Genomic DNA, 26,288 nt, shown 5'->3' with positions numbered 1-26,288 from the left:
GGGTGTCTGGGTGGCTCAGTCAGGTAAGTGTCCTGACTCTTGATCCTGGCTCAGGTCATGATATCACGGTTCACGAGATCAAGGCCCTGCATCGGGCTCTGTGCTGACAGCGCAGAAGCTTCCTGGGATTCTCTCCCTCTGCCCCTTCCCTGCTTACGCTCTCTCTCCTTCTCAAAAAATGAATGAATGAATGAATGAATAAATAAATAAATAAATATTTATGTAAAATTGATATAGGTAAAGCTTGGTATAATTCCTTCTGGAAACATGCTTGTAATCCAAAGTATTTGTGTATCAAAGTGAATTTCAAGAACCACTGGCTCATACAGAGAAAGACAGATACCATATGGTTTCACTCTTATGTGGATCCTGAGAAACTTAACAGAAACCCATGGGGGAGGGGAAGGGAAAAAAAAAGAGGTTAGAGTGGCAGAGAGCCAAAGCATAAGAGACTCTTAAAAACTGAGAACAAACTGAGGGTTGATGGGGGGTGGGAGGAAGGGGAGGGTGGGCGATGGGTATTGAGGAGGGCACCTTTTGGGATGAGCACTGGGTGTTGTATGGAAACCAATTTGACAATAAACTTCATATATTGGGGGGGAAAAAAAGAACCACTGGCTCAATTGTAATTGTGTGATGTTCGGTGTCACGTACTACTCATATTGCAAGATATCACTCATTTATCAAGTTACAATTTATTAGAAATGTTTGCTCATGTTGTGGAACACTCGCAGAATAAGCTACTTGCAATCCAAGGTTTTACTGTACTTTCTTTCCTCTATCTCCCCATTTGAAATGTGAATGAGGGGGCGCCTGGGTGGCTCAGTTGGTTGAGCGTCCGACTTCGGCTCAGGTCACGATCTCACAGTCTGTGAGTTCGAGCCCCGCGTCAGGCTCTGGGCTGATGGCTCAGAGCCTGGAGCCTGCTTCCGATTCTGTGTCTCCCTCTCTCTCTGCCCCTCCCCCGTTCATGCTCTGTCTCTCTCTGTCCCAAAAATAAATAAACATTAAAAAAAAAAAATTAAAAAAAAAAAATGAAATGTGAATGAGAAGGAAAGGAGGTACACTGTTAACTTCACATAATTTTGTTGAGCCAAGTCCACAGCAAGAACCCTTTGTTATCTCCTAATTTATTTTATTAGTCACAGCCCAATATAAATCACATTAACTATCATAGGTCAGTGTTAAGTTATAGAATTCTATTTACAACACATCCCGAAACATTCATGTTACGCTGGTATTTTCTTTATGCCTTACTAAATGGTAAAAGGACTCAAATTCTGTTGCTGCAACTAGTTAAGTATCCACTGCAAATCAGAGAAGTTATCTGATAGGCTATTTCCAGACACTATGAATGAATTTTACTTTTCATGCCATTCAAAGAATCATCCCCTGTCACCTCCAGTGCTACCTGCAGCAGTCTGATCCAAGCTTTGCACACTGTGAAAAGCATACATTCACTACTGGGTCAGACTGAGGTTACTAGATTTTGTTTTTGTCCTCTTAAATCCTGCTAAACTAGAAATAGCTAAGTTTGCAATCTGTTTTTTAACCACTAATTCTCTAGGGTGTCACCTACCAAAATTTTAAAAACAGATTTACATGTAAAAACATGTCCCTCATTTTGCATAGTACAGAAACTTCTTTGAATCAAATTAAGAAGGCTGTGCCAATCCTTTTCAATTCCATGACCACAGGGAACCAAAAGACCCTACAAATGAACCCAAACCACAAAAAAGTCGAGGAAAGTGACACATTTCCCAGGCATTCAATAGGCTCAGGCTTCCCCTGCCTGAGCTGGGCACTGCCTGCTGGTGCAGAATCAATAAAAAGCAACAGAGATGTGGCTTGGCTTGCTGATTTGGGTATCTATCTAAGACAAAAATAAGTGAGCTTTCAAACTAAGAAATAGTGTACATACTCTGCTAAGAACAGGTCAATAATTTGCACTTAGGGTTAGAGAGGTTTTTGATAAATCTGGAAATCTGTTCCCAGACATTATCTACAAAATGTGACAGCAAGACTGACACTTTTAAGAAAGCAGAGGGAACAACAGTGGAAGGACCTATGCAAACCCATGGAGACCATAAAATTTTAAGTTTGAAGAGACCTCACTGATGTCGACTCAAACCACCCAGAACAGAGCACCAGGAGGCAAATGTATCATCTGTGGAGTACTGCCCAGCAATTTTAATTTGTACTTCACATTACCTTTATCCTATAAGAATGTAAGAGACCAAAAAAAAAAAAGTGACTGTAGCTGAAGTCTAAGTGTATAAATTGTATGTGACTGAGACAGAGATGGAATCAGGCAAGGTTGACAGCAATAAACGTTTAGCTTGAGTTATTCATCAGAAATTGTTTCAGAATGGGGGTGCCTGGGTAGCTCAGTTGGTTAAGCATCCAACTCTAGATTTCAGCTCAAGTCATGATCTTACGGTGAGTGAGAGAGACCAAGCCCCATGTCAGGCTCTAAGCTGACAGCATGGAGCCTTCTTGGGATCCTCCCTCTCTCTCTGCCCCTCCCTTGCTCATGCTCTTTCTCTCAAAATAAATAAATAAACCTTAAAACAAAAAAAAGAAACTGTTTTGTAATGAATGAAAAGAAAAATATTAATGCACAATGTAAGAAATGTTGGGAATTGGGTGCCTGGGTGGCTCAGTTGGTTAAGAAACATTGGGAATCAACTACTGATAATTCTATACAAAATATCTTACTTGGTGTGAAAATTAGCCTCTTTTAACCTACAGGAACACTGCCATTTGAGAAGCCAGGTACTGCTAAGAAGTACTTTACTAAAATTTTACTGCTCTCATGATAAATTAAATAAAAATAGATGAGTAAAGTCCTTAATAGCAAAAATGTCATCTGTCCAATATCAAAGACTGGCATAGCTACAGCAATATGTTATAGAGAGTACTTAATCATCATTTTCACATCACAGATGAGAGAACTCAGAGCTAATGAAGGTAAATAGCTTTTGAAAGTCCTATGCCTCTACAGGGCAGAACCAAAGGTACAATCAAAGTCTGCAAAATCCTAAAATCCAACAGACAATATGCTGTCTATAAGAGACCTATCTTAGGTCCAAAGACACAAATAGACTGAAAAGTAAATTAATGGAAAAAGATATTTCATACGAACACAGTAACCCAAACAGAGGTGGAATGGTATGTTAGTATCCGCTAAAAGAGACTTTTAGGCAAAAAAGATTACAAGAGAAAAAGGGGTTATATAATGATAAAAGGGCCGATCCACCAAAAAGATAGAACAATGATAATATATGGAACTAACAACAGAGTCTTAAAATATATGAAGCAAAACCAGACAGAACTGAAGAAACATAGATAGTTCAATAATTGTTGGAAATTTCAAGACATCATTTTCAATAAAGTAAAGACCAACCAGAAAAATGATAGACAACTTGAACAACACTATAAACCAGCCACACCAAACACACACAGAAAATGCCATTCAACAAGAACATAATGCAAAAGGAGTATTTTCCAGGACAATGTATTAGGCAACAAAAGTCTCAGTGAATTTTAGAAGATAGAAACCACACAAATTATCTTCTCTGAATACAATGGAATAAAATTAGAAATCAGTAACAGAAGGAAATCTAAAAACTTCACTAATTGGTATATATTAAACCATTCATTCTTAAAACAACCCACAAGTCAAAGAAGAAACCAAAAGGGAAGTTATAAAACACTTTGAGAAAAATGAACACGAAAATGAAATATGTCTAAATTTATGGATTGCAGTAAAAAGGAGTGCTGAGAGGGATATTAATATGGAAGTCAACATTAATAAATTTCTCAAATCAATATCCCATCCTCCAACGTAAGGAAGTATTAGAAGAGCAAACTTCAGCAAAAAGAAGAAGGAAGAATGAAGATTACAGTGGAGATAAATGAGAATAGAAAAACAATAGAAAGAATCACTGAAATCAAAAGTTGGTTCTTTGAAAGATAAAATTGACAAGTCTTTAGATTGATGAAGGAAAAACAAAAACAAAAACCAAGAGTGGACCAAAGTACTAAAATCAGGAATGAAAATATGGATATTACTACCAAACTTACAAAAATAAAAAGGAATGTAAAAAGACACTGTGAAAAAAAAAAAGCTTTACTGCCATATAATTCATATACCATATGATCAACCCATTAAAAGAGTACAATTCAACGAATTTTAGTATATTCCCACATACGTGCAACCATTACCACAGTAAATTTTAAAATCTTTCTATCACCTCAAACAGAAACCGTATACCTTTTAGCTATCATCCTCCTTTGCGCCTCTTCCTCCTAGTCCTAAGCAACCATTAATGTACTTTCTGTCTCTACAAATCTGCCTGTTTATATTTCATATAATTAGAATTAAATAATATATTTCCTCCTCTCACTGTTTTTTTTTTTTTTTCAATGTTTATTTACTTTTGAGAGACAGAGAGAGACAGAGCATGAGCAGGGGAGGGGCAGAGAGAGAGGAGACACAGAATCCAAAGCAGGCTCCAGTCCCCAAGCCGTCAGCACAGAGCCTGATGTGGGGCTCGAACTCATGAACAGTGAGATTATGACCTGAGCAGAAGTCGGACACTCAACGGACTAAGCCACCCAGGCACCCTTCCTCTGTTTTTCTTTCTACATACCATGTTTTCAAGGATGATCCGTGATGTCACATATGTCAATACTCCATTCCATTTTATGGCTGAATAATATTCCATTTTAATACCACATTTTGTTTACCCATTCATCAGCTGATGGACATTTGCATTGTTTTCACTTTTGGTTGTTATGATTTGTGTTTGTGTGTCTGTGTCTGTGTGTGTGTGTGTGGCCAATAAGTGAGACAATGTATATGAAATGGACAAATTTCTAGAAAGGCACAAACTATAAAAACTGACTCAAAAAAAAATAGAAAACCTAAAGAGACTTGCAACAAGTACATAGATTGGAATCAGTTCTTAGAAAACAAAACCAAACCAAACAAAATAACAACAAAAATAACCCATGGGACGCCTGGCTCAGTCAGTTAAGCATCCAACTTCAGCTCAGGTCATGATCTCATGGGTCATGAGTTTGAGCCCCTCACTGTGTGAGCTGGAGCCCTGCTCTGGGCTCCACACACTCTCCCACTTCTCTCTGCACCTTGTGGGAGTCTCTCTCTCTCTCTCATGAATGAATGAATAAATAAATAAACAGAAATGTGAATACAGTTTAAAAAAAAAAAATCAGGACTTGATGGTTTCCCATGTGAATCCAGAAAACACTTAAAGAAAAATGAACATCCATAATTCTCCTATTCTTCAAAAAAAATAAAATAAAGAACAATTCCTGACTCATTCTTGGAAGCCAGTATTACCTTGACATCAAACCAGATAAAAATACCACAAAAAATGAAAAGCAATAAACAAATGTCCCTTATGAATATAGGTGCAAAAATCCTCAACAAAATACTAGAAGCAAACTAAATCCAATGGAATATTATAATTCCCATAATCAAGTGGGATTTATCCCAGAAACCCAAAAGTGGCTCAACAGGCAGGAATCAATTAATACAACATATATAAAGAATAAGGTAAAAATACCACATGGCCATCTCAACTGATACAGAAAAAGCAATTGGCAAATTCCAACACATTTTCTGGATAAAAACATTCAACAAATTATAGAGAGAATTTTCCAAATTTGATAAAAGGAATCTAGGAAAATCCAACAACTAACACCATACTTAATAACAAAATGCATTCCTCCCAAGATCAGGAAAATAATCTCATTTACAATAGCATTCAAAAGAATAAAATACACAGGAATAAATTTAACTAAAGGAAATATAAAACATGTGTCAAGAACATACAACTAAAAACTTCAAAACAATGCTTAAAGAAGACCTAATTAAAGGGAAAGGCATCCTGTATTCATTGAGACTTCATGCTGTTAAGATGGCAACACTCCACAAATTGAATGCAAATGAAAACCACAAGATACCACTTCACGAATCCACTTGTGGTTTATTTTTTAAAAGGGTGGGGGAGGGGGGACCAAGTGTTGGTGAGGATGTGGAGAAGTTAGAACATTCATACATTGCTGGTGAAAACCTAAAATTGTACAACCACTATGGAAAACAGTTGAGTTGTTTCTCAAAAAGCTAAACACAGAACTACCAATTCCATTCCTACCAAAAATCGAACAAACTATGTTCACAAAACAGTAGTCAACGTTCATAGCAGCATTATTCAAAATAGTGAAAAAGTGACAACAGTACAAATACACATGAACTCATAAATGGATAAGTAAAATGGAATATCCACTGAAAGAATATTATTCAGCACAGAAAGGAATGAAGTACTGATTTTACACTACAACATGGATGAACTTGAAAACCTTATGCTAAGTGAAAGAAGTCAGACTCAAAAGCCCACATAATGTATGCTTCCATTTACAGAAAACATACAGAATAGGCAGATCCATAGAGACAGAAAGCAAATTAGTGGTTCCCAGGGCTCATGAGAGAAACAAATGGGAAATGACTGCTTAATTGGTATGGGATTGTCTTTTGAAGTGATCAAAGTGTTCTGGAATTAGATACTGGTGACAGATATACAATACTGTGAACATACTAGAAGCCACTGGATTCTATACTTTTAAAGGATTAAAATGGAGGATTTTATGTTATGTGAATTTTACCTCAATTAAAAAGTAATGAAAAACAACAATGAACTTAAACCTACCCAGCAACTTATAAATTGAAATAATCACAGAAGTCCTTTCAGTATTCTTATGTCTATGTGCTCAAAAACTAGATCTAAAAACAGTTATCATGAGGGGAGCCTGGGTGGCTCAGTTGGTTAAGTGTCTGACTTTGGCCCAGGTCATGACCTCACAGTTCTGAGCTTGAACCCCATGTCAGGCTTTGCGCCGACAGCTCAGAGCCTGGAGCCCGTTTCAGATTCTGTGTGTCTCTCCCTCTCTCTGCCCCTCCCTGGCTCATGCTCTCTCTCCTTCAAAAATAAATAAACAATAAACAAACAAACAAATAAATAAAAATAAAAACAGGTATCACGAGGTGCCTGGCTGGCTGAGTCAGTTGGTGAAGTATGTGACTCTTGATCTCGGGGTTGTGAGTTTGAGCCCCATGCTGGGTATAAAGATTATTTAAACAGGGGCGCCTGGGTGGCGCAGTCGGTTAGGCGTCCGACTTCAGCCAGGTCACGATCTCGCGGTCCGTGAGTTCGAGCCCCGCGTCAGGCTCTGGGCTGATGGCTCAGAGCCTGGAGCCTGTTTCCGATTCTGTGTCTCCCTCTCTCTCTGCCCCTCCCCCGTTCATGCTCTGTCTCTCTCTGTCCCAAAAATAAACAAACGATGAAAAAAAAAAAAAATTAAAAAAAAAAAAAAAAAAGATTATTTAAACAAACCAACCAGCCAACAAACAAATAAATAAATCTTAAAAACTGGCATCAAATACTTCACAGCTGTGATGTTATTAACAGTTCTGGAACAGCCTTTAAATTCTATCTACCATAACAGAAAATGAAAGAGAAAAAAATCAAATGTTAATCTTAAGGACAAATTGATACTGATCATTGTTTTTGCTTTTAAGCACAAACAAACCCAATTATTTTAGCAAGCTGAGAGGAAAATACAGCATCTACTACCCTTGCCCGTGGGGACAGCTGTGACTCACCAAGCTTCTCTGGCTCATCAGGTCCCGTGCCTGCAATGCAACTGCTCTCCAGGCCATACGTGGGGTCCACTTTCCCAGAGGCTCGAGCTGCTTCTTGTACTTTCTTGACGTGAGCTTCAACCAATTCCAGTGGTACCTCCTCTCGGACCCGAGAAAACTCCTCTGTACAAGAATCAAAATGCAAGTGTGACCTAGTGTGCAAATATTTGCTTTAACATAGACCACTATGGACTCTGACACATTAGTGTCTTACAAGCACTGACCTTTCTGGGTGCTCAGGCTTATCTATTCGAGCAAAACAAGAATGCCAAATGAGGTAATCACGTACACTGATGAAATTCTAAGATTGTACATTTTAACTTATGTGTTGCAGTATCCTGCTGTGTAAGTAACAAAGATCTCTAAATTTCCGTCTGTAACAATCAAAATTTCTGCCCAAACTTAACCTAACTCTGCAAGCTAGATTGATAGTAAAGAAAATAGCAAGGATTAAACAACCAGAAAGCTGAAAAAGAGTTTATAGTGTGACAAAGTTCTAATTGTAATAAAATCCAACAACGTTAAATGGTTCCTTTTGCTGGTTATGTCAAAGTCCAAATGAATCATAAAATATACGACAAAAAACTGTTTTGCCCCTCCAATTCTTAATAAATGCTCTTAATTTTAAAACTATGAATTTTAAGTGCTTTAGTTAAAAATGTTGTAATACTCTTTAATATGGTAGCTTAAAGAGGTAATGTCTGACTTTCTGCTAACTGAAATAAACATAGCAGCTGATAACCTGCCAGTCAGAGACAACACATATATAAAGGCAAGTACTAGGCTATTATCTGAAACTACTGTGCTGACAACACGGTTCAGGAAAGTCCATACCCAAAGCTGCTTTTGCTGCAGCAGATGCCACACGAGGGTCCACCACGGATGCCAAAAAAGCAACAGTGCTCATGACTGGGTTTCCTGACTGACTGAAAGGGACAGGCTGGTAAGCCAGGGGCCCCAGGGAGGCATCCGAATTCTCAAGGTACGGGTCCTCAATAGGAAGCCTCAGAAAGTGGAGGATGCATTCATCCTGAGTACGACTTCCGACATGCTCTGACACTTTGTTCCAATCATCCTTGTACATCTCCAGGGCCTACAACAGAAAAATCCAGGTGCTTTAGTATCAGGTAACAAGGAACTAATACGTAACAATATCAAAAGCCTGTGACTGTTCTTAAAAACAGTTCAGGGTTTAAAAAAATAATAATGAAAATGATTATACTTTACGTAAGAAAATAGGTAGATTTGATTGTTTTCTAATTACATTAAATCTCAGGCAAGAAAAATAAAAAACACATATATAAAAGGAAGAAAAAGTGTCTTTCACGAATACACACATGACTGTTTACATAGAAAATCCTAGTAAGTCTACAGAAAAATACTAAAACTATAAAGTTTAGCAAGGTCAGAGGATAGAAAGGTAACAAAAACTCAATTATATTTCTCTATGTATAAGCAATGAAAAGTTTTCAATAGGAAAAAAGTCTTTAAGATAGCACAAAACCGAAATAACTAGGAACAAATGTAATAAAGAATATGTAAGAACAACATGCTTGAAAAAAATAAAACATGCTGAGAGAAATTAAAGACCTAAATAAATGAAGAGATATACTATATTCATCCATTAGAAGACCCAATATTATTAAGATGTCAACTCTCTCCAAACAGAATAGCAGGTTCAACACAATCCCATTCAAACTCCAAGCCTTTATTGTTAGAAATTAAGAAACTGAGGCTAAAATTTATGAAGTATATAAATTTCCAATTTAAAAATTTATTCTTCAGAGAAAAATACTGAAAAACCCTCAAAAAGAGTAAAAGCAGTCTCTAAGGGGAAGAGGGACAGAAGGTTGTAAAGAGAATCAGAAATACGTGGTACGAAGAAAGTCGAGGAATTAACTGGGTAAGAACCTATTCAGTAGCTAACCAAAGCTGCTGTTCTCACAGGATTCACAACCAGGGGCAATTCTGCCTCCTTGGGGACATTTGGCAATGTATGCAGACATTTTGGGTTGACACAACTGAGGAGGTGCTACTGGCATCTAGTGGGTAGAAACCATGGATGATGTTAAACATTCTCTTTAATGCACGTAAGAAGAGCCACCACAACAAAAAGCTATCTGGCCCAAATGTTCATTGTGGGAGGCTGAAAAATCCTGTTCTAGAGCTTGATTTGCTGAGCTACACTGTGAGCTGAGCTTGTGATGACGATGGTTCTCTCCATGTTTACGTAAGTGAATTCCTAACCCAGGGCTCCAACTGCTGACCCAGGCTTGCCTTCTTTGCTGCAGTAGTAGAAGACTCCTCAAAACCCACACCAGAGAATGATCTTATTTCTTAAATCCCTTGAAAAAACAAGGCTAATTCTGGGTTTCCTCTGGATAGCCAGTGGCCTCAGGTAGTTCTAGAAGGAATTAGAAAAAAGACCTAGAATGTAACAAAAAATAAAAATCAATTTCTCTCACTAAGGTCGTTGGGGCCAGAAATGTGTAACTTTAGGGACCACCTTATGTATCTGATTATGGGGAGATTTTCTTAGGATACTCTATCACAGACTTTTCAAAGAAATTTACTTAAAAAAAATTTCTTCCTTTATTTTTTTCCTCATGAAGAAAGTTCAGGCAGTTTTTTCCAGAATGAAACTAAGGAACCCTTGGACATGCAAAAATCAACAAAGAGCATTCCAAAAAGCATAAGGCTGAGAAACAAGTGAAGTTCCGAGCTTGGGCACTAATGGCAGCATTACATAACAGGGAATCAAAGACATGTTTTCAAACAGAACATGGTGACAGACTAGCTGGGAAGGAGGAGGAAGGCTGATATATTAGCAGACATTTTACAGGAGTATAAAACACCTTCATTCTTCCTGCTATGAGCTGGCTCCTTACCTACATTCTCAGAATCACCCATCTTTCTCTATCCTTAAATTCATCTTTCTTCCTATTGCCAGAGTGAACTATGTTTCACACATGACACTGTCTCTCTCCTGCCTAAAATTATTTCCTTGCTCGTTATTATCTTACTGAATGAAGTCCACATAGGATCGGGACTCTGCCTACTTCTTCCACTCTACTCACTACTCTTTCATGTTCTAGGAATATCCAGAAATAGTCTTCCTAGTCATTGTGCCTGTGGACACTTTGCTCTGTACCCAAAATATCATATACTGGAGCCAACAATACAGCTGTCCCATTCCCAGGAAGCCATGCACTGAGTCTCATCCACCCAGCCTGACACACAGCCATCTCTATGTACTTGTCTTGGGCTCTGGGTACGGCTCCAATCGTGAAGCTGAGGACACTGCACTCATTTTTTTGTTTTAACCTGTTTCCGTTGAATCCCTTACCTGCAAAGACTATGGCCTAGCCATCTCAGTCTACAGAGTCTGCCGCGGTGCCTTAAACACAGTAACCAATAAAATTTGCTGAACGTGACCACAGGGAACTGGACTAGACCAGGAAAGGAATTTGTGTTTCCCATGGCTCCAAATGTAAAAAAACAAAACAAAAAAACCCCACACAAAACCTGTAAAAAAGGGCTCTTCCTCAAGACAATATTTTTTTTAATTGGAAGACATACTCATCTAAAATGTAATTCAAAATTACACAGAAAAAACAACTCCTTGGGTAGCATATCAAGGAAAGGTGTATCAGGGACATGCACACTACGAGCAAATCTTTGATGCTGTTTACGGAGTATCTTCCAATGCTACTGCTTCTGTAATCTAGCCAGTACAAAAAACGTGGGGAACTCTTTCAGTGATAAACGTTAATAACCTTAATGGATTTTATCTGCAGGTACAAGATTTCATGTCCACTAATCATCTAAGGGAAAATAAACACAAGGCATGAGAAAACAAAGCAGGCAGGAGAAAGACTGAAGTTAACAAGGGAGGAACCAATAAGCTCCCAGACTCAGGTCTTGTCAATTTCAAGCCCAGGGACAATTATAATGACCAGGAAGACAAGTGTTACAAGCCGAGGACTTAATATTGTAAAAGCCTCTTTAAAAAACCCCCTTAATCACTATGAAATAGAATGCTGACATTTCTTCTTCCATTCTGGCACCCTGAATCTGTCAATGCAATGTCAAACTGCTCAGAAGACTGAGTTATCAGCCTTTTGTGACTTAAACTGGTGACACATTTTCAGGTGAAACCCCTGGAATTCCTCACACATCTTACAAATGAAATCTACTCAAATAAGTCTCCATCATCTTGATCTTACGCAATGTATTTTTTCAAAAAGCTAACAGAAAGCCTTATATAGCCTTCATGTCTACCAATTCATTCAAGGTCTTTTCAAATTCCATTTATTCATCCAGTGTGTAGATTCTATTTTGGTTATTTGCAAAGCTGAAACTATGCCTCCAATATATGTAATAAAACATTGTACTAAACAAAATCACAGATAATAATCTGCAGCATTCCACAGAAGAACTGTGTGTGTTTTGATGAGAGACCATATCAAATAAGGTGTTTTTAAAATAAAAGCAGGTGATCTCAGAAATAATCTAAAATAGTTGGGGTGCTGCCTGTGTGATATACTTGTCTAATAAAATGATACGATTGGGGGGGAAACAATAAACCTTAATGCATCTTCCAGATTTACCTATTTATTAGGAAAAAATTGACTGGTTTTGGTCATTTGGTTATAAATCCTTTAAAAAATTTTCATCTCGGGGCACCTGGGTGGCTCAGTCAGTTAAGTGTCTGATTTCGGCTCAGGTCATGATCTCACGGTTTGTGAGTTCGAGCCCCGCGTCGGGCTCTGTGCTGACAGCTCAGAGCCTGGAGCCTGCTTCCAATCTGTGTCTCATTCGCTCTCTGCCCCTCCCCCGCTTGTGCTGTCTCTCAAAATTAAATAAATGTAAAAAAAATTAAGAAAAAAAATTTTTCGGGGCGCCTGGGTGGCGCAGTCGGTTAAGCGTCCGACTTCAGCCAGGTCACGATCTCGCGGTCCGTGAGTTCGAGCCCCGCGTCGGGCTCTGGGCTGATGGCTCAGAGCCTGGAGCCTGTTTCCGATTCTGTGTCTCCCTCTCTCTCTGCCCCTCCCCCGTTCATGCTCTGTCTCTCTCTGTCCCAAAAAAAATAAATAAACGTTAAAAAAAAAAAAAAATTAAAAAAAAAATTTTCATCTGGCTTCATACTCTTAAGCTATTAATTATCAATAAGTAAACTACAGAAATAGAAGATGTTAGTGGTAAGCAATGCTGCTGGGGCACCTGTGTGTAAGCAGAGACAACACCTGTTGATTCAACTGCATGTTTAAAAGAAAAACCAACCACTCTACAGGTTCCACCTGCAGGAGAAAAAAAAAATGCACTATTGTGTAAGGATACTGTGGTTTTCTTGAATATGTTCAGGATAAACAGCAGCTCAGCCATTCTGTTCTCACTCTATTTACTATTCACTATTCTTAAACGTAGAAGAGGAGAAAATTTTGAGTGTCAATGTATAGAAAGAAAAAGAACTGATAAGAACGATACTCCAATTGGTGCTGTACAACTAATTACTCCCTAAAGCCCAAAGCAACATGAAAGTATATTCCCCGCCAAGTACTAAAACTTTAAACACATTAAGTAAACGTCCAGGGCAAATATGACTAGACAAAACAGTCCTGAAATAAATAAAAAGTGGTTCAGAAAAGAAGCTCTCTGCACATTACCGATAACAAATGAGTAGATAAGAGTACATCAAAATAGTGGTAAAAACTTGGGGCGCCTGGGTGGCTCAGTCTGTTAAGCATCCAACTCTCAGTTTCGGTTCAGGTCATGGTCTTGCAGTTCGTGAGTTTCAGCCCTGCATTGTGCTCTGTGCTGATAGTTTGGAGCCTGCTTGGAATTCTCTCTCTTCCCCCTCACCGTTCGTTCTCTTTCTCTCTCTCTCTCTCAAAAATAAATAATTTTGTTTTAAAGTGTGGTAAAAACTCAAAAAGAAGAAATCTTTTTGAATTTTAATGCAGAGATATTGAGAAGACAGAATAAGGAAAAGGAGAAGAGGGATGTAAAAAAGAAAAAGAAATAATTAATACACCACTAAAACTTCTTAAACCAAATACGACTGTTGGAAAAACTCAAAAAACAAAATTAAAAGCAATACAGAAACATGAACCATCACAAGTCCCGCTTTGGGCAAAACACAAGCCCTGGGTGAGTCCTGCTTCTCTCTGTCTCTGTCTCCCTCCCTCTCTCTCTGCCCCTTGTGGGATATTCTCATTCCCTCTCTCTCTCTCTCTCTGCCCCTTGCTTACTTGCTCCTTCTCTCTCTCAAGAAGAAAGGAAGGAAGGAAGGAAGATGAGCTATCAGCAGGTCCAGTGTATCTCAGTGTGGCTCAGAGACCCATGGGGCACCATATTTTTCAGGGGAACCAAGAGATCAAAACCGTTTTCACAACAGCAACAGGACACTGCTGCTTTTTCACTATGATGACACGTGAACGGTGGATGCTACAGCAGTGGTGAGTGAACCACCTACCCTCAAGCATGAATCAAGGCAGTGGCACCAGTCTTTTTTTTTTTTTTTTAATGTTTAGTTTTGAGAGAGAAAGAGAGAGCTCGTGCGTGCAGGGGAGGGACAGAGAGAGGGAGAAACAGACACAGAATCCGAAGCAGGCTCCAGGCCCTGAACTGTCAGCACAGAGCCCAGTGTGGGACTCGAACTCACAAACTGCGAGACTATGACCTGAACCGATGTTGCATGCTCAACTCACTGAGCCACCCAGGTGCCCCAAGAATATCTTAATAATCACCTTCTTCTTCACTGCCACACTCACAAAAATAATCCAACTTTACTGTAAAATTATTAATCTTACAAATTTAAACATCAAAGTTCACTTGTTTTTAATATTTGGTACTATGAAATGCGAGGTACACAAGAAGACTAAAAATCAACTATCCAAGCATGATGGCTGTCTGAAGGAAAAGCACTGTGTGATCATTTGAGTTTCAAGCTCAACTAGCCATTTTCATTGAAGATCATTTTTAAAAAAAAATTTTTCATGTTTATTTTTGACAGAGAGAGAAAGAGAGACAGAGCATGAGTGGGGGGAGGGCAGAGAGAGAGGGAGACCCAGAATCTGAAACAGGCTCCAGGCTCTGAGCCGTCAACACAGAGCTCGACGCGGGGCTCGAACTCACAGACAGCGAGATCATGACCTGAGCCGAAGTCAGACACTCAACTGACTGAGCCACCCAGGCACCCCGAACATCATTTTTACTAGCATGTAAATGCTAGCACACCATGGTCTGTAGGCACAGATATCTGGCAGACATTTTCTGATCAGCACGGGAGTTCCGATCTGCTCCATTTCTGACCTGGGCCAGTTCACCCTGCCTTAGGCATCATGGTGGTCCCTCGCTCTAGGAAGTCATCATACTGATGCCAAACTTAGTGCAGACACCCAGCTAGCACAGCACACTCCAGTCCTGAACCTAAGACTTAAGCAACCCTCCTGCCTCAGGCTTCTGGGCACCTGGGACTAACAGGCACTCACCACCACAACAGCCTGGCAAATGTTTTCTTAAAAGCAAACAGGATTGTCAAAAGTGTCACTTTGAAGAAAACAACTGAGTGCTTTTTGCCAATGATTAAGTGAAAATTAGAATTCTGAAAAATACGTACCTGCCACGAAAGCCTCTCCTACAGGATTATTTATAATTATCTGAAAAGGTCATTAAGATATTCTTTGTTTCCAAATACAAGTCCAGATGATACTAAATAGTCCTAATGTATTTTAACTAAAACAACATATATGATGAAAAAAACAAATATGAAAATCCAGCTGTATTCTATTAAGTCAAACATTATAGATATGGCTAACGGGTGACACCACACTTTTTACTAACACACTTTTGTTTTTCAAAATCTATTTCTGATAAAAATTTTTCATAAAAACTTGCAATGGGTTTATTGTTATTTTTAAGTAAATTAGTTTCCTCAGTTTTAATTTACAATACAGAAAATACTGATTAACTCACAAAAATTCTTTGAAACCTCAATGTAATTTTTAAGAGAAGTATATCCTGAGACCAAAACGTTTGAGAACTGCTGACCTAGTCTAATCTTCTATTTGATGCTTCATTTCTAAATTGCAAATGTTACATATGATATACAAGTTTGGATCAGATGAATACTCCACTGAAAATGAGCTCTCTTCCTCTGCAAGTTCTTTGCTCTAAATGTTATAAACAGAGCAAGCACTAGAAGTTACCAGCAGCAATCATACCTCCCTCCAGGTTGACCCCATTAATGAAACTAGAAAACTTGTTCTTTTCCCAGCACCACCTGCAATACTTGGTGACCACGAGACCCATTTTGATTACTGAGATAGAAGGGAAGACTGATGAGGGGCTTCTGGTTAAGCTTTTCATCCCAAGAAGAGCCCCAGAAGAGGCCCCAGAAGTGCCATTTCCAATTTTCTTACTGTTTTGAACAGGGATATGAAACCAGTGAATCAATCACCCTTGCTGGGAGCAGAAGAGAACACAGAGAGACAGAATGCAGACAGCTAAAGAAGTAAAACAAAAGAAGAAAGAAGCTAGGAACCTGATGATGTACTTGAGTAGTAAAAAGTATGTTGGAATTGCCAATCTAAAGATAGCCAGTTGAACAAAAAAAAAAAACAATGTCCTTTTTGGTTTAATCTTTGCTAGTTACATCCTGTTCTTTGTAGGCAAAAGCTTTCCTAAGAGATCTAACAGTACACTTCCTCATTTGGTCCTAATTTGGCTCTCACACGTACATTCTACCCACAAATACTATGTAGTACCATGCAGTCTTCATTTTACCCAATCACTGTTCTGTAACTAAAGATAAATGGTCCTCTTCAAAAACGGTTGATAAATATGGAACCTAACATTCTCTTACTCTCCACAGTAGAAATAATTGCTAAGAGTTACTTGTGTAAGTATTTTCAAGAATCTCCAAAGACATGAAGAATTCCAAAAAGTATTCAACAAGCTGACTGACATATCTTGAATTACCACTAGTTTACAACGGTGTTCTACTTTCAAGAACAAACAGTATTTTCAGTGGCAGGCATCTTCATCTACTTCTCTGGAATGCCTTCTGGGAAATATGGAGGTTGTACAAATGCACACCAGCACCAGAGAACTCATCTACAATGACCAAGGTGGGCTAAGTTACAAAAACAACAACTGGAATCTGAAGAAACATTCCACTTCAAAGTAACATCTGCTACTCAAGGTCAGCAAATTATTGTTACGTGGGAATGAGGTGCCAGAAGTGCCAAATCTTCCAATTTTGGAGGAAAAGTTACAGATCTAGACTACTTCTGCAAAGCCGTAATAATTGTTTAATATTGGCAAAGATTTAAAACGAAACAACCCGGGGCGCCTGGGTGGCGCAGTCGGTTAAGCGTCCGACTTCAGCCAGGTCACGATCTCGCGGTCCGTGAGTTCGAGCCCCGCGTCAGGCTCTGGGCTGATGGCTCAGAGCCTGGAGCCTGTTTCCGATTCTGTGTCTCCCTCTCTCTCTGCCCCTCCCCCGTTCATGCTCTGTCTCTCTCTATCCCAAAAATAAATAAACGTTAAAAAAAAAAAATTAAAAAAAAAATAAAATGAAACAACCCAACCTGGGCCAAAATAACACATATCCAGGTCTGATCTTCCCTACTGATAGCCAGCACATCACTTCTAGATATGATATTTAAATAATGATGGACCAAGAAAATTCTCTTAAAACTCAATACATGGTTCAAAAAACTTCAGGATTAATTCCAAAGGTGTACTTCAAATGCGAGTCACAGAAACTAAGCACCCACCTCCTGTGTGGATAAAGGGGCTCCACTATTAATGTGCTTACCTCCAGGAGCAGAAGGGTCTCCTGTTCAGTCCATTCTCTTCCAGCACTAGCACCTTTACTCTAAAGAAACAAAACCAAAAATTAGACACTCACTCCTAAAGGCTGAGCATGGAGCTCAGCAGGAGTTCCTTCTAAGTTCAGGGGGCTGTTTTATGCACACAACCAAGTAAGTCCCTAAGCATTAGGTGGGGCACCTGACTGGCTCAATCGGTACAGCATGCAACTCTTGATCTTCGGGTTAAGTTGGAGCCCCACACTGGGTGTAGAGATTACTTAAAAATAAAATCTTTATAAAAAAAAAAAGTCCCTGAGTAACAGAAATAAAACACTTGAGGATTCTAAACTTCCAACAGAAAGGCACACCTATTTCAAAGATTTCTTGTTTTCTATTAAGGACTCACAGACCATTTAGATATGTTGTTTCTATTATTTTGAAATTTGAAAATACTTTTGAAGCTACAAAGGCACAATATTTTAATGCATACCATGAACTGGTTGGATATCATAAACGTAACACAAACATTTGGTATAACTTGAACTCAGTACTTTTTCTAAGATTCAAAGACAAATTGTACTACATATAAATTACTCTGGAAGATTTTTTTTTAAATATTTTCATGCTTATTTATTAAAAAAATTTTTTTTTAATGTTTTTATTTATTTTTGAGACAGAGAGACAGAGCATGAACAGGAAGGGGCAGAGAGAGAGGGAGACATAGAATTCAAAGCAGGCTCCAGGCTCTGAGCTGTCAGTCCAGAGCCTGATGCAGGGCTCCAACTCAGGGTCTGTGAGATCATGACCTGAGCTGAAGTCGGACGCTTAACCGACTGAGCCACCCAGGCGTCCCTGTTTATTTTTCAGAGAGAGAGAGAGACTGAGTAGGAGAGGGGCAGAGAGAGAGAATCCAAAGCAGGCTCCAGGCTCTGAGCTGTCAGCACAGAGCCCGACATGGGGCTCGAACTCCATCCAGGAGAGAATGATCTAAGCTCAACCAACTGAGCCACTCAGGCACCCCTTGAAAGATTCTTGATTCCAATTGCAACAACTTCATATTTTCAACATCTCTTGAATAAAATAATCACCAAGTAATTCCCTAAACTGCAAATCACTCTTTCCGTAAGAATCCCTTTAACTGGGGGTTGAGCCCTGGACTGTTGATTTTGGCTCAGGTCACGATCTCAAGGTTGTGGGATCAGGCTATGTGGGCTCCATGCTAAGGGTGGAGAGTGCTTGGGACTCTTTCTCCCCCTCTCTCTCTGCCCCTCCCCCTCTTCTCCCTCCAAAACAAACAAACATTTTTAAAAAAAGAATCCCTTTAACTGACAACTCACATGAGCATGGGGGGGGTATAAGAAAACCAACTTTGTGTTACCTAAAAACTAAGATTTATCAATTGATTCATACTTCTTGATTTGTACACCCTGCTCCCTTCAGAGACTGTCAGAAGACTGGATGTGTGTATACCTGACATTATTCTTTACCTGCAAATGTTATTAACTCAGAATATACATTCTAACATATCCCTTCTCTGTAAACTCTATTTGGGTAGATTATAGTTTTAAAAATGAAGAGAAAATTTCTATAGTCTGTGATTTCCTTGTTTGTGACAACAAAGCCTCTCAATTTGTTGACTCAACCTTTCTGCATACTGTGTTACATATTGTGGGTAAAAGTTAAATTATGATTTGCTAGGTTTCCATGGTATTCAATACATATTCTGAAATTTTTGCAAAAAACTGTACTAAAAATAACTACTTTAACTAGAGAATAAAGAGGAATTGAAACATTGTGGAATTAAGCATTGTAGAATTAAGTCTTAAAGCAGGACTTTGTGAGATGGACAAAAAGGCATGTAGCTAGAACTCATAATACATTGCTCAGATTCCTTAAGGATTACTTTCTTTTTAATGACTTCTATTAAGTTTACTTATTTATTTTGAGAAAGAGAGGGAGAGAGCATGCAAGCGGAGGAAGGGCAAGAGAGGGAGAGAGAGAATCCCAAGCAGGCACTGCACTGTCAGCACAGAGCTGAACGTGGGGCTCAAATTCACAAACCATGAGATCATGACCTAAGCTGAAATCAAGAGTCGGACCCTTAATTGACTGAGCCACCCAGGTGCCCCATAACCCTTAATGATTACTTTAAGACAACAAGTTTCATCTTTTAATGAACTAATCTCAGAAATGACCGTCAATCAGAGGAACAAAATTCCAAGAGGAACAACATTCATTAACATTTCATCTAAATTGTAAGGAAGGAAAACCTGAATAACAGGAAAGATCTGTACAACCTAAACATGACATTTATTAGGTAGGTGTGTGGCAGTGAGCATTTCTCCACATCTCAGCCACAAAAGTACAGTTTCTCCTCTTGATAAAAACTAGTTCTGAGAAGGGTGCATAATCTCATCTCATAATCCTTGAGATGTTTGTGGGGGTTGTGCATGGTTTTAGAAATGCTTTCTTTGGTGTTTACTAAGGCAGAATGTATGTTCAATAAAAAACCCAAACCTTAGGTATACAGTTAGATACAATTTCACATATACACCCATATAATCACCTAAATCAACATCTAAGGGTTCTCTCCTTTAAACCTCAAGTTGATACCAACAGGAGTACGCACTATTCTGACTTCTATAATCATAGGCTAGTTTTTCTTGGATCTGAACTTTGTAAAACCATTCAGTATGTAGTCTGTGGGTCTGGCTTCTTGTTTAATAGTAGGTCGATGATATTCAACCACACTCTTTTTATGAAGTCATTTCTTTTCATTTTTGTGTTAATATTATATTGTTTGAATAAACTACAATTTATCCATTTACATGACTGATTGTTTATGGTTTTTGGCTATCTTGGATAAAGCTGTTAAGGACAATCATGCATATTCTTTTATACATTCATTCTTTTTTAAACTTATTTACATTGTTTATATAGCCAGAAGCTCAGTGACTGTGTGTGTGTGTGTGTGTGTGTGTGTGTGTGTGTATTTATATTTAACTATAAAAGAATATAATAGTTCTCTCGACTTTTATTTTCTGGAAGAGTTTATATAGGTTGGTATTATTTCTTCCTCAAATGTTTGGTACAAATGCATCAGTAGAATCATCTGGGCCTCGAGTTTTCTTTTCAGAAAGATGTTGAAATATATATAGATATAATATATACAAGGCTATTCAAGTCTATTAGTTCCATATGGCTACTATAATCAAATTCTCACAAACTTGATGAAACATTCAAAATAACAAAAATTCATTCGCTCATAGGTCAGGGGGCTAGAAGTCCAAAATCAATACAACCAGGACAAGAACTGAGGTGTCAGCAGGACCGTACTCCCTATGCATGCTCCAGAAGAGAATTCATTCTCTGCCTCTTCCACCTTCTGGTGGCTGACTCAGAACTCCTTGGTTTGCAGCTGCCTTATCTGAACCTCTGTGCCTGAGGTCACACTGCCTTTTCCTCTTCTGTCTTCAAATCTCTTTGGATTTACCTCTTAGAAGAACACATGTCATGGCACTCAGGGCCGACCTGGATAATACAGCGTTACCTCATCTTCAAGATCTCTAACTTAATCACATCAGCAAAAGAACCTTTTTCCAAATGAGGTAATGTTTACAAGTTCCAGGCATCAGGATCTGATTTCTTTGGAGGACATTTTTCAAGCTATTACATTAGGTTACCTATTTCATCCTGAGTAAAGTTTTTTATTTTGTTGCTTTCAAGGGGTTTGTCTGTCTTATCAAAGTGTCAAACATATTATCATCAAGTTGTTGATTATATTTTTAATATCTTTTTAATGTACAGAGAATCAGTAATATATTTTCTTTCCTGATTTGTAATTTGTGTCTTCTCTTTTCTTCTTGATCACTCACTCTGGTCGGAGGCTTATCAAATTTACCGATCCTTTCCTTATTTCGTTAATAACCATCTCCTTATTTCGTTAATTTTCTGTATTGTTTTTTTGTTTCTGGTTTCTAGTTTCATTTTGTTGTGGTTAGCTAACCATATTTATTTCACGTGTATGAAATCATACAACCACATTTTATAGTATCATTCCTTTAAAATTTCTTGAGAGTCATTTTGTGGCTCAAAATTGAATATACTTTGGTGAATGTTCCCCAAGAACTTTAGTCTTATCTTACTGACCTACCTACCTACTTATTCTATCAATTACTAAGAGCAGACTATTGAATCTCCAACTACAATTCTATCAGTTTTGCTTTATATATTTTGGAGTTTAATGAACTATACACCTAATTAGGGCAATCATGTCCTTTTGATTAACTAACTCCTTTATCATTATGAAATGTTCATGTTTAATTCTGGTAAAATAATTTCTAATGTCTATTTTCACTAGTATTAACATAACTGGTATTCCTTGGATTAATGTCTAGAAGGCACGTCTTCTCTCATTCTTTTACTTTATAATTAGATTTCTTACAATTTATGATTCTTAGTTTTTTATGCAATTTGATGATCTCTGTTGCTTAACTGAAATATTACAACCATTTACAAATAAGGTTATTACTATCCCCATGGTCATATGTAAACCTACCACCTCCCTATTTTCTACTCATCACATCTACCCCTTCCTTTCTCATTTATTCCCTCTTATGGGGTAACTTTTTTTGAGAAGTAACTTTTTTGTGGAGTATTATTCTGTTTTTATCTCCATTACTGACTTATTAGCTATAGGTCTTTAAATACTCTGTGACTTAGAATCCTCATCTCTAACGTGTCATGGTGTATCCTCAAATACCGTATTAGGTGCCATATATATAGCATAAGAACTTTAATATAGTGTACTTCCATTTCCCTCTGCTGTACCTTGAGCCATGTTTGGTCCTTAACACATATTGAAAACCTAGAGATATACTGTTAGCATTTTTGGTTTAAGTAGTCTATTACCGTTTTTTAAAACTACAAATCAGGAGGGAACATCTTTTATCCTGACCCAGGTGCTGACCTCTTCTGGCATTCATTGTTCTTCCATGTAGATCCAATCCCCTTCAAAAGTATTTGGAAAGTGTTTGCCAAAGTATTATATACTTTAACCTGAAGCAGCATTTTTTATCACATTTCTAAATTATATCAGGAGTTTAACTCCATGTAATTGTCTTTCTGCCATTTTGGTCATTTCTACATGTTATAAACTCCTTAAAATGATCACTGCTTAAACAGTCTATATTTCTTCATATTTAATCGTATATTCATTCGTCTCCCTAGACATATACCTTCCTAGTCTTGTGGGTCCATCAGGGATCAATATCCTTCACCCAAAAAAACTTCCCTCAGTTTTCCTGTACTGTGTGCTAGTGAAAACCTAACCCCATTCTCAATGTCTGCCCTTTCACTCCTGAAAGGTATTCCTACTGGATACAGAACTCCAGACGGACAGCTTTACCTTCAGCATTTAAAATGTTACTATAGTGTTGGAGTGCCTGGGTGGCTTAGTCGGTTAAGCATCCGACTTCAGCTCAGGTCATGACCTCACGGTTCATGGGTTCGAGTCCCACGTCAGGCTCTGTGCTGACAGCTCAGAGCCTGGAGCCTGCTTCGGATTCTGTGTCTCCCTCCTTCTCTGCCCCTCCCCTGCTTGCATTTTCTTTCTCTCGCTCTCAAAAAATAAATAAACACCTGGCTTCTGTCATTTCTGCTGAAAAGTCAGACATCAGTTTTATGATTATTTCTTTGAATTTAATGTGTTCTTCTCCAACGCCACTCACTGCCCAATGTGGTGGCTACTTTTAAGGTGTTAGTTTTTTTGTTTTCTTTTGTTTGAGAGAGCATGCATGTGTGTGAATGGAGGAAAGGGGCAGAGAGAAAGGGAGAGAGAAAATCTCAAGGAGGCTCCACACTTATCATGGAGCCTGAAAGGGGAACGATCCCACAAGACCCGAGCCGAAATCAAGAGTCAGATGCTTAACCAACTGAGCCACCCAGGCGCCCTGTTTAAGGTGTTAGTTTTTAAGGTAAATTTAAGCATGATGTGCCTAAACATGTTTTCCTCTGTATCCAAATGTGAATCAGTTTAGACTCTCTACTGAGTTGGTATCTTTTTATTATTTATCAAAAATGATTAGCCATTACATCTTCAAATATCACTTCTGTTTCATTCTTTCTCTTTTTATAGGTTTCTAATGATAAACATGAATTCTTTTTACCATTTCTCACGTGTCCTTTAAAGTCTGTTCTCTTTGACCCCCTCCGCCACCTTGATCAAATTTATTTTTCTCTTGGTGCTTCAATTTCAAGGTAGCTACTAACCTGTCTGAGCTCACTATTCCTGTCTTCTGTTGTGTTTAGCCTGCTGCTAAAACCACCCAACGAGGTTAATTTCAGGCACATTTTTCAATTATACAATATTCCTTTGAGTCTATATATTATGTTGAAATTCTCCACTTTTTCCTGTTGAATTTCTCCACTTTTTCCTGTTTTAACATATTATTCATCATTACTTTAACATACCTACATTCTAACCATACAGAAAAAGTGGTAAGATAAGTGATTGTGGTTTTATAAAATGCCAGTAGATTAATTAGAATGCTCACATTCTTATGCCATAGAAAGTTACGTTTCTTATGAAAACTGGTAACTTCTTACAAAGAAGAATAAAGAGGACATGCTGCATTGCAGCCCAGGTGGGTCTAGAAACAAAGTCCTTACTTTTGCTAAGGTTTTCTTGGAGTAAATGTCAGTACGAAGACCAAAGTTCTGCAAATCAATTGGTTTTTCCTTGTTCTTCTCAGGAAAATTTAACATCTGCTGAGCAGCAGGGACCTAGGAGTCAGAAAAATGATGAATGGCTTTATTAATCTCTACGAAGTTAAAGGGATAGAATTTTTAAAGCACTGTATAATAGTGACACGTAGAGAGATTTCAGAATAAAATAAATAACCACACCTTTGCCCTACACTTCTAACAACATTTCAACATAGGCAACAAATGTTGCGTATAAGCAACATTTTTCTGCCTCATTTAAATCCCAGAGAAAATCGACAATAAATTTTCTTTAATATGCTACCCCATTTCACAGTGAAGAACAATTTACACCTTAGACTCATGTTATTCCAACTTAAGGCTATATAAAATCTGGTTGACATAGTAATCTTTTCAAGAACATGTGTTTGTTCACTTTCCAAATGTTAGGAAGGGGAAGAAGTTTCATACAGTGTATAATTAGTGTAATATTAAAAATGCCTAATATTAGGTTATTAGAGTAATAATTACAAAAACCAGAATTATAATAATATTTGTGTAATCATTAATTTACCTGAGGTGATCGAAGATGTAGAGGCACAAGCCCAGAAGGGGTATCAGCTAATACATTGAAATGAGGAGTAGGAGGAGGTCCCATTGCCATGGGTCGACTTTCTGGATCCACTTGGTAATTGACAAGCCCCCACTGCTCTAAAAAGGCATGAACCCTGGAAGAGTAAAGCTCTGAAACTTAACATCTAGAGACTGTAACTCACTTCCTCCATTAACCATCATCACATTTCACTAAAAAATCAAAACAATAAAACAAGTAAAATGTTCTCTATAGGCTATGAAGCACCACAAAGTTAACTGACAATTTTGGTTTGTTGTATGAGGGACAATTTCTACAAACTCAACATCATGTTGATAACATAACACCCAAAACCTAATACAAAGCCTGATTATTTCCATCACAGAAAGAAGAAAACAAATGTTCACTTAAGTCCATGGTGAAAAAACTCACACACAGACCAAATTCAAACCAGGAGATTCCCATTTGATGTGTTTCTTTAGACAGATCTAGTGTAGAGAGTTTATCCACTCTCCAGATCAACCCACTCTCCATCCCTGGTCATTTTACGATTTTACCATAAAATAAAAGATATCAAGTGTAAAATCTTAAAAAGAAGAGAAAATGCCAAGGTATTAAAAATGCTCAACCCCTACGCCTGGGTGGCGCAGTCGGTTAAGCGTCCGACTTCAGCCAGGTCACGATCTCGCGGTCGTCCGTGAGTTCGAGCCCCGCGTCAGGCTCTGGGCTGATGGCTCAGAGCCTGGAGCCTGTTTCCGATTCTGTGTCTCCCTCTCTCTCTGCCCCTCCCCCGTTCATGCTCTGTCTCTCTCTGTCCCAAAAATAAATAAACGTTGAAAAAAAAAATTAAAAAAAAAAAAAAATACTCAACCCCTAAATAAAAAACATTTGATTAAGGTATTTTATCAACAAAGAAAATATCCAGTTGGATCAATCAAACATTAAACAGCAATGAATCAGTAACCACCTGCAGTGAAGTGTCTAAGAAAAAGTCAGGCATTTTACCTCATCACAGCACACACATCTCCAGTCAAGTTTCGCCGACAAGCAGTGCTGGTTAAATATTCTTGGGGGTTTAGGCGATATGTGTCAATCATAAAATTTCGATATGCCAAGTATCTAAAAAGCAGTGGCAAAATTCATAAGGTGAACACACATCCTTTCAGAAATAATAACTCATAGAGCCCATAATCTTCTGATTCCCTATAACCAAATCCAACAAAAAGTTTATATTCCAACAAATACTATTGAGTGCTCACAGTCATTAATGTAATTAAGGATAATAGCTAATATGCAAAACAACTATTTACTAGTATTAACGATAAGTAACAGAATAAAACGATGACGTTAACGTAAAGTAACATAGGGGTGTCTGGCTGGCTCAGCTGGTGGAGCAGGCGGGTTTTGTGTTTGGAGACAGGAGTTTGAGACCTACGTTGGGCATAGA

At 38.2% G+C, this 26,288-nt stretch overlaps 1 protein-coding gene across 4 annotated transcripts in view; it reads right to left on the bottom strand.

Annotated features, from left to right (window-relative positions):
* The window catches only part of SMARCC1 (SWI/SNF related BAF chromatin remodeling complex subunit C1), a 176,185-nt gene that overhangs the window by 67,821 nt on the left and 82,076 nt on the right, over positions 1 to 26,288 (bottom strand). For all 4 annotated transcript variants that reach the window (XM_086698351.1, XM_086698352.1, XM_086698350.1 and 1 more), the window contains exons 16-21: positions 25,847 to 25,960; positions 24,824 to 24,977; positions 24,217 to 24,330; positions 17,553 to 17,612; positions 8,564 to 8,822; positions 7,691 to 7,852 (exon numbers count right to left, since the gene is read on the bottom strand). In XM_086698351.1, coding sequence (XP_086554477.1) covers positions 7,691 to 7,852; positions 8,564 to 8,822; positions 17,553 to 17,612; positions 24,217 to 24,330; positions 24,824 to 24,977; positions 25,847 to 25,960 — 863 coding nt within the window. The remainder of the gene's footprint in view (positions 1 to 7,690; positions 7,853 to 8,563; positions 8,823 to 17,552; positions 17,613 to 24,216; positions 24,331 to 24,823; positions 24,978 to 25,846; positions 25,961 to 26,288) is intronic.

The sequence above is a fragment of the Puma concolor genome, chromosome A2 (assembly GCF_028749965.1).
Source record: "Puma concolor isolate L17-30 chromosome A2, mPumCon1.1.hap2, whole genome shotgun sequence".
NCBI lineage: Eukaryota > Metazoa > Chordata > Mammalia > Carnivora > Felidae > Puma > Puma concolor.
This window is presented reverse-complemented; position numbering and strand designations above follow the sequence as displayed.